Genomic DNA, 9,429 nt, shown 5'->3' on the forward strand with positions numbered 1-9,429 from the left:
ACGTTTATCCCTGCGTGATCGTAAAAGGGGACTAAATAGGTTCGAACAACTGGAGTCTTTGCAGCATGTGAGGTGGTTTTGACTCCTGATAATGCTTTGAAATTTGTAAAAACCCGAGGTTAGCCAAACTCGTCTTTGCTGTTTCGGCGCCAGATGTCTTATACACAAACGAACGAAAACTAAGGGATCTAAATTACGTAGCATAATACCACATTTATGACTGTCTTATACACAAACGAACGAAAACTAAGGGATCTAAATTACGTAGCATAACAACATATTTTTGACTATAAAGATATTAATATTAATATGACAAAGTGCGAAAAATGTGTGTTATAGAAAATCACATTTTTACCTTTTAGAATGATTTAACCAAGGATGGAGAGGCTAAGGATCTGAAGCACGTAGCACCTGTGGCATGGATGATTATATTTGGAGATGCCGTGCATAATTTTGTGGATGGTGTATCAATAGGGGCAGCATTCACAGAAAGCATTCTTGGCGGAGTGTCCGTATCTGTTGCAATCTTCTGTGAAGAACTTCCACATGAGCTAGGTTGCATTTTATGTACAATTTACAGCTGTTGCCAAGTATGATGAAAGTTATAAACGTCCTTTGATATAGTTTAAATACTGAAACATTCTTGATAAAAAATGCCGACACCATGCTAAAATCTCAGATTAATCATATAATTCACTTCTGATCTTATTGAAATGAAGAAATCTCTTTGATACGTTTCTAATTAAGAGTTTCATGTTGGATTAAATGAAACAAATACAACTCGAAGCGTGTTTATGACTACTAAGGGTATCAAACTTTAAAATATATTTTGTATTGATAATGAATGAATGTGCTCTTATATTTCCATACTTTTTTTCTGCAGGAGACTTTGCGGTGCTCTTGCACGCTGGAATGTCAAGAAAACGCGCTGTACTGTTCAATTTTCTCTCTGCCTGTACAATCTACATTGGTATGATCATTGGAATATTTCTGGGAGAAAATGTGGAGGCTCATACATGGGTATTTGCCTTCGCTGGCGGCATGTTTCTCTATATATCACTGGCTGACATGGTAACATCATATATATTTTTATTCGTTCTGATAGATCAATATTGTTAAATTTGATTCATTGACTTATCACCCTTCTTTATATCGAAATGCCAAATTAAACTCATTTCTTTTAAATATAAACATACAAAAACATCAATGCAATAAATTTAATTTTTGTACAGAAAAAGTAAAATACTGAAAAGAAAAAAAAATTACCAAAGACAAAATGTATAGAAAACACGAAATGCTAGTTATCATGCAGTCAACTTGACATAAGAAAATTATTTTCTTTATGTTTAATAACAAATAGTTAGTTCAGTTGCACTGAAGTCATTTGAAATCAAACGAAAATCTTATCTCAAGTTACAAACGGAAATGACCACCGTGATATATTTGCAAAGGGTATCAGTATGAAAGAAGCATCATCATCCTAGTAAAATTAAGTATTACTATGTTTTCAGATGCCTGAGATGTGTGCCGCGGGAGAGTTGGAAGAAAATCAAAGGCTAGTAGGAACATGGGTGATATTCATCCTTCAGAATCTCGGTATACTTGTCGGTTTTGGAGTTATTCTTCTTCTAGCTATATATGGTGGAAACTTGGAGTCGGCAATAAAAGGAGAAAAGTAAAGAATGAAAAAGGCATGCCTTTGTCAAGCATGCTTACATATCATAAATATGTGTTTTTTCTGTTGTCGAACAGGGTGCGGCTGAGCTCTAGTTTGCAATGAAGGGGAAACACGATAAGCAATATAGAGCTTGTCTTATATTATCATATTATCTTATATATGTGTAGACAATTATAACAAAATCAGTGATGTAAATTGTGATAAACTATGCTTCTATTGTTTCCACATTTCTTTTTGTAAATCAAAAAACTCTTTTTGTTTGTAGGATGATCAAACGAAATCTGATCAATTAAACTCATTTCAATATGTAGATCTATAGTAATAATGTGATCATTGATGTATGAAGAAAAGGGTCCAAAAATTTCACTTTTCAAGTTTATTATTTAATTCGTGTTTTTTTGTCAACAATTATATGGTCTTATTTAATTTACAATATGTCTCAGTTAACCAACAATATGTGCACATTTTAGTGAAACCTTCAAGACATATTGTACACGTACAAAGGTTTCTCTCTGCTTGTTTTGTAATTGATTCTAAGTTTTAAAAAGTAAAATTTAAAAATAAAAATAAAATAGTCAAAATAATAAATTAATTAGTTGTTTTATTTATTCATTTCAATAAATAATGTTTGCATGCTACTCGGATGTTATATTTAATAAATTACAGTGTAAAGGTTAAAAGACTTAAGTTTTGTATTAGATATAATTTAATTATACATTTCGGCTCAAAACCGCCGTTTGTAAGTTCACAAAGTAAACACTCATTGATGAGGTGTGCAAACTTGATGGTAGTTATTCATATTTTTTGTATTTCAAATAAACTGACTGCAATTGTCAAAATATAAAATATTGTAATAAATATTGTAAAATTAAGTAGCTTAGTATATCTTAAGGATATTAAAAAATATTTGCATGTTTCTTTATTCTTTGCTATTGTTACACCGTTCATAAGAAAACATATTCCGGACTACAAAAAAAATCTTCATTGAACGCCGCCTTTCCTTGTTGATCTTGTTTATCATATATTTCATTGCTATTCAAAGAAACATAAAACATTTCCTCCGCAGAAATATCAATATTTACAAATAATAACCATTTCTACTCCTATACTTTAAAATGAAACGACTGATAGAAGTTAACAGAATAATACTGACTTTGATTTGGTCTTTACGTCACACGGACACAGTATAGGTCATTTGACGACGTTCCAGCTTTACTGGTAGAAGAAAACCTAAGGTGCCCCTCCGTGCTTTTTTCAGGCACGAACGGGCACCTGATTTGAACCACCGAAGTTCCGTAAGGAAGCTGGATAGCTTCCTCTCATGAAAGAATCCAAAGTCCCTGTCGGGATTTGAACCCACAGCGGTAATGGGGCAAGTGGTTTGAAGTCAACGACCTTAACCACTCGGTCACGGACGCCCCTACTGACTTATTAATTAAACCTATTGAGACATTTGTAAAGTTCATGTTCGTTACTTGATAAATGACCATAGTCACATATGCTATTATCTTAAATCGCTATATAAAAACATGTTACAAATTTAAAATTAAAAGTTTTAATCAATTAAAAGAACTCTTAAAATACTGTGATTTTTTTGCAATCCAAATACCATTAAAATCATTACATTCTGAAAAAATGGCAATTATTTGTATAAAACAATAAATAATAAAAATGAAATAGTAATACATGTATTAGTAAAGAATAAAAAATATGTATAATATCGGGAAAATGTATTTTTCATAACAAGTACTTTTTATAGAACTATTACAGTAGAGTTGGCACACGAAAGCTTCCGTACTTTGTTAATCTATACAACGATATCTATACATAAACGCGCGTACTATTTTTAGAATTTGATATCATGTGTATTGATTTTCATATTGCAAATTTCATACGGTTTATGTAAATAAAGTCCAATATTTATGATGAAAGATAAGCGATACATTTTTAAAGTTTTACCTCCGAAACGAATGATTCAAGTTTACGTGGACCATGAATGATGTAATCAACAGGTTGGTTTATATATTCTTTCACATATTAAGATATTTAAAAAAAACGTATTTGCTAAAAAAGGAAACTGATTACACATACGTCTATTTGAAATAGCATTTTCAAGTTTGTGGTTTGGATGATTTTGGAATTTCAAAAGGTAATGTAGGTTACAATTACATTTTAATTTGAACTTTTAAAGGTTTTGTTTTCAGCTGCATTTTATCTTTTTAGAATTAATCATATAGTAGCCGATTTGTCCGTCTGTTCGTCCGTTATCTTGTCCGGAGCATAACTTGACAACACTTATAGATGATGTATTTAAACTTCACACAGTGGTAGAGGGCGTTGAAGCAGAGTGCAGTGTCAAAGAAAGTAGATAGATATTAATTGGTAGAAGAAAAATGCAAAATTACCATAACTCACCATAAGAACCATAACAAGAACCCAAACTCTGCCTTGCCTAATTTTGTAAGAGTTATCAACATGAAACTTTATAGGTAGATAGATCTGCAACATAACTCTAAAATTATAAGAAATATTTGTAGGTAGATAAATCTCAATTGGTAGAAGTTAAATGCGAAAGAACCATATCTCTATTTTACCCAGTTTTTGAATAATCTCTTCTTTTAGAAAAATCTAATCCGGGACATAACTCTTAAACTGTAAGGGAAATCAACATGAAACTAAGTAGGTAGATAGATCTCAATAGGTAGATGTGCAATACAGATGAACCCAAACTCTGCCTTGTTTAATTTTGGAGTTATTGCCTTTTTTCATTTCTACACTTTGAACATTTTCTGCAACATAACTCTAAAATTATAAGAGATATCAATATGAAACTTTGCAGGTAGATATATCTCAATGGGTTGATGTGCAGTGCACAAGAACCACAACTCTGCCTTGCCTTTTTTTGGAGTTATTGCCTTTGTTAATTTTTTCACTTTGAACTCTTACATTATAAGAGATATCAACATAAAACTTTGTAGGTAGATAGAAATATGCACTGCAAAAGAACCATTACATTATTTTGTCCTGTTTTTGAATTATCTCCCCTTTTAGAAAAATCTTATCCGGGACATAACTTTAAAACTATAAAAGAAATCAACATGAAATTTTATAGGTAGCTAGATCTCAATTGATTTATGTGCAGTGCATAAGAACCGTAACTCTGCATTGCCTAATATTGGAGTTATTACCCTTTGTTCATTTTAACGCTTTGAACTTTGTCCGGGACATCACTCGGAAACCATAACAGGTATCAACAAGAAACTTTATAGGTACAAAGATCACATTATGTAGAAGTCCAGTGCAAAGAACAGTTACTCTGCCTTACCTTACTTTGGAATTATTGCGCTTTGAACTTCGTCAAGGGACATAACACTGAAACTACAAGAGTTGTACTTTACGGTTTCAAAAACATATTCGGGGAGCATCACGGTTCAAACCGGGCTCTTGTTTTAATACAAATATAACTGTATTCCTAAAAATGTTGCCTTCGATACAACGTCAAATGTACACGCAAAAATTTTGTTTTTTATACAGTGGGACAAACTAGAGAATCGTTCAACAAAACATCAAGAGAAATCAAAAAACGATGAATGTGTTTACATGTGAAAATAGAGATGTTAAGAAGCTTTCAAGAAGATTGAGAAATTGTCTTAATCTTACTGGTATGTCGCAAGATTTTATTCGATACAGGGTATCATCCTTCAAGTCAATGGAAACAATGAATGCAATAGCAAATGTTAATAGCGGTTGCTTAGATGGATTTTATATTGGAAGCCAAATAGAAGGTGGAGCTTTGCTTGGTTTAGATTCTGACGCAGATATGATGTTTATTGATAAAGAGATCATCATAATCACTGACGTTGAGCAGTATAGGCTCTGCAATTTCAATCATAAAAGTCCTGAAGGCCATAAATATATTTTACCAAGGAAAAGTCTAAAAGATCCTCCAATTGGTCTTATTCATGACACTGATGTAACTCCAGGTTATGCAAAAGTTATAGCTTTGGACAAGAATACCTGTTTACCAGTTTCAAATGGTAAAGAATGTTCGTTATCACATCTCTTTGAAGAGAATGCAGACGGAACCTACTTGTTTTCGCACGAAAAGTGGAAAGAGAGAATAGCTTTAGTTACACCATCACGGTACAAACATGGACCTGCACTTTCAGAGGACTCTACAAAAGAGTTTAGATCGTCTGACTTTGTTTATGGACTAAAATCGTCGTTTTGGCCAAAATCTGCCGACGAATGGATAACTAGGGAACGAGCATGTCATTGGCCGCCACAAACAACAATTGAACTCACAAAAAAAGGATGTTTTCTTGTACCAGTTGGGCCATTGCCAGAAAGACGGAGTACTGAATGGAGGCTTTCCTTCACACTCTTAGAAAGAGAGTTGATATGGACATGGACAAATATTCAGTACCAATGTTTTATGCTGATGAAAATTATTAAAAGGGAAGTAATTGAAAGAAACGTTCCTGAGGTTATCTCATCTTACCATTTGAAAACTTTAATGTTTTGGATGTCAGAGGAACGGCCGTTAGATTTTTGGAAAAAAGAAAACTTTCATGTTTGCATTGTGCAATGTCTCAACAAACTCAGGGAATTTATAGAAAACGGATACTGTCCGAACTACTTCATTAGAAAGAATAACCTTTTCAAAGGCAAACTTTCTATTAGTACACAGAATCATATAATCACCATTCTTCATAAGTTTATAAAGAACTTTTGGACAGACGTGTTTCTGCTTTCAACAATAGAAAACGTAATTCCCGCTGTAAAAGATGCAGATTTTGATTGTTTTGCTGACTTACAAACGTCTTGTTTACAAAACACAACTTTGTTGACTGAAGTTATCCATCTACATTTTAGTGTGCTCATAAGCTTTGCAACATCAGCAATAAAACCAGCATACCAGCTGATATCTGATCGTGCACCTAATATATCAATAAGTAAACACGAAGAGTACCTGAATTTAATTTCACGCACAGAAATGTCTGATGAAAAAACTAAAAGCATTGTACAAGCATTATGTTTTACAGTATATATAAGTCTTGGCTCTCAGTGGTTTGCAAAGTCGTTAAATACCCAGTGCCTTGAAGAGAAACAGAGAATGGTACAATTGGCTGAAGATTATATAAGGAAGGGGAGCGATTTTGACACATCGTCGGGAAAACTGAAGTTGGCAACGATATACCTTGCTAGAGGAGACTTGAATGCTTGTCGTCATATTGCACATGAGGTTTTGTCAAATGAAAACACCATTTCAGTATCTGGTTTTGAGCCTGCCAATCCTGAAGATATTCCAATGGTATATGCATTACGAGTGTTACACATGCAGCCAGACTTTACCTTAGAAATACGAGAACGTTGTGCTTTGGATGTCGTGTTTCTGGCATCTGAAATAGAACTTGCTCCTAGACCAATACAATTTGAAATAAGTAGGGCTATAGACGCAGAAAAGGATCTTGACATGGATAATCCATTGAGATGGGTATCTATAGATGCAAAGTTCTATGCTCTTTTGTTGAAATTTTTAGTCGCACACGAACAAAATGAAATTATTGTCAGAGACAGAACCTTATCTGCCATTAGAGCATACGTAGCTATAGGGAGTCCTCAATTTGTGTGCAAAATCATGGCACTGAATATAGCTGGCTATTGTCTTCAACTAGTGGGTGATATTGATTGGAGTGTTGATGTTTTTCTTGGATCACTTCTTTTACAACGGTCTTATAACGCTGCAAACTGGCACCTAGCGCTCTTAATTTGGAATGAGTGGGAAAAGTGTACTAATAAAAGCAATAGTGCTTGACAGGAGCAGACTTGAAAACATTGATAGTTTATTGCTTAAAAAACTTTGCACAAAATGTTAAATCCATAACTAGTATACATGTCAATATATTATGCATAATATGTATACTTAAGTTTAATCAATGATATTATATTTTCGATCCTTGAAGATCGTTCAGCACGACATTATTGTTGTGCTTGTGGTATTTTTAGTTTCAACTTTTCTAGTTTGGTGGTTCCAATATTCCTACTTGAATAATGTTGAATCACCCTTAGGATATGTTGCCTGCTTTTTAAATTTGTCTTTTGACGTCTTATCTTAGATATGCAGGCTTCATAAACTCTGATCCCCTTTCAAAATTCCATTTTAATTAGTTCCGCCCATTGTTTTCTCGTTTAGGGCACACGCTTTTTATTGGTTGGGGACGCCTCAGGCTAATATGACAGTCTTCAGTCCAATAACAAGGCAATTAAAAATTTTTTTATTAACATTATAATAATGGTTTTAGAAAATGTAAGTTGAGAAAGTAGCTATAAATGTGAAAAATATGTTGTAAAATTAGGGAAATGTAAACAAAGAAGTGTTTTGACTTTCATACAACATATTAATGCACTATATCTATGTAAAAAGCCAAAAAGAAAAAAAAACAACAGATGACAAAAGTTAATCAATCAATTGGCCAATGAGTAACGTTTTGGATACTAAAATACAAATAAAAGCAGAGGGGGATCACATGACTTTGGATAGTAATACAAACGTCTGCAAAGAACCTTTTTACTATACGTATCATCTAGCAACATATTCTATGGCCTTCTACGATAAAAGATGTCAATATTATCGTTGATTTTGTGTTTTGATGAAGGAAGAAAGCTTATTTATATTCACTTTGGTACAAAATTATAATGTCTCGTGTAGATTATTACTAAAGCTACATTTGTTAATTTTCACACAGTTCAACCAATGTTCTCGAAAACCATAAAACGTAAAACAGTGCACTTGGTATTGGTATTTGAAGAAAGTTACCGTGTATATGATAGGCCAGGTCTAGTTTAATTTGGATTAAGAAAACATTTCTCACCTAACTTTATAAAATATGAACTTAACGTGGCTCAGAAGATTACTTTCCAAAGTCACCTGATTCCCCCCCCCCCCCCGGGAAAATTAAAAAGCTCTTGACAAATAAAAGCATTTCTGAGTCATAATAGGCGTTTAATGTTGTTTTTTTTTTAAATTTACGTCGATAATATCAATTCAAATGTATACTTAAGTTTCTTGAAGATAAATAATGCCCACGTCCTATCAAGCTGACATTACAGTTTCGACATTAACATTTCTTACTTTTTATGAGCATTTCCTTTTCATTTCCTTTAAGATTAGTAAACACGTCAAGATCTGTTCTCATATTTATTTTAACATTTTACCCCATGAGCATATTGTGAAAAATTGCCGTTTTCATTTACGATTTGAGGATCACTTTGTTGTGCTACAACAATTTGTGATTTTCATGTAGTCTCATGACAAAGATTATTTGGTTTTGTACAAAAGTGCGTTTTATTTACACTATCACAAAATAAGTTGTGTATCTCATTATCAAATATTTGACCTAAAAATGTATCAGATAGGTCAATGTCATGAATGTCCTTTTGTCACCATCAAAGGCTTTACTAACCGCTTCATCAATGGATGTCTTTGCCATAGCTCTAGTGACTGCACAATAAGTGTAATGATTGGGAATTTCCTGCTCAACAAAACTAGGAGTATTATTTAGGTTTGGTGTGTCAGTTAGAAGTGGGTTAACCACGACCTTATAATCAGCTAAATCATTACCTAGCAACAAATGATAATCTTTAAAGAGTATCGACAACTTAACACCGGTCAAGTAATTAAATCTGATGTTAAATAGATATTATGGAGTGGAACACTTACAAAATCACACTCAACACCCTGAATAAGG

General features: G+C 33.1%; 2 protein-coding genes across 5 annotated transcripts in view; both read left to right on the forward strand.

Moving 5' to 3' along the window:
* Nucleotides 1-2,504, forward strand: part of LOC132748800 (metal cation symporter ZIP14-like) — a 36,892-nt gene extending 34,388 nt beyond the window's left edge. For 2 of the 3 annotated variants that reach the window (XM_060738435.1, XM_060738436.1), the window contains exons 6-8: nucleotides 363-555; nucleotides 884-1,071; nucleotides 1,512-2,504. In XM_060738435.1, the coding sequence (XP_060594418.1) occupies nucleotides 363-555; nucleotides 884-1,071; nucleotides 1,512-1,679 (549 nt within the window). In that variant the 3' untranslated portion in view covers nucleotides 1,680-2,504. The remainder of the gene's footprint in view (nucleotides 1-362; nucleotides 556-883; nucleotides 1,072-1,511) is intronic. The other variant, XM_060738434.1, reaches the window with a different exon arrangement.
* Nucleotides 2,505-3,579: 1,075 nt separating this feature from the next.
* On the forward strand, nucleotides 3,580-8,312 carry LOC132748801 (uncharacterized). 2 transcript variants are annotated; one of them, XM_060738439.1, is made up of 2 exons: nucleotides 3,580-3,690; nucleotides 5,213-8,312. In XM_060738439.1, exon 2 carries the CDS (start codon nucleotides 5,265-5,267, stop codon nucleotides 7,494-7,496), a length of 2,232 nt encoding a protein of 743 aa, XP_060594422.1. In that variant the 5' UTR covers nucleotides 3,580-3,690; nucleotides 5,213-5,264; the 3' UTR covers nucleotides 7,497-8,312. The 2 variants fall into 2 exon arrangements, with proteins under 2 accessions (XP_060594422.1, XP_060594420.1); XM_060738437.1 differs by lacking the exon at nucleotides 3,580-3,690 and adding an exon at nucleotides 3,697-3,827.
* Nucleotides 8,313-9,429: the final 1,117 nt, after the last annotated feature.

Source organism: Ruditapes philippinarum, unplaced genomic scaffold, assembly GCF_026571515.1.
Source record: "Ruditapes philippinarum isolate M1 unplaced genomic scaffold, ASM2657151v2 ctg98_1_1_1_1, whole genome shotgun sequence".
Classification (NCBI taxonomy): Eukaryota; Metazoa; Mollusca; class Bivalvia; order Venerida; family Veneridae; genus Ruditapes; species Ruditapes philippinarum.

Coding starts and splice junctions, on each gene's coding strand:
- LOC132748801 (XM_060738439.1), top strand. CDS start 5,265: ATGAATGTGTTTACATGTGAAAATAGAGATGTTAAGAAGCTTTCAAGA.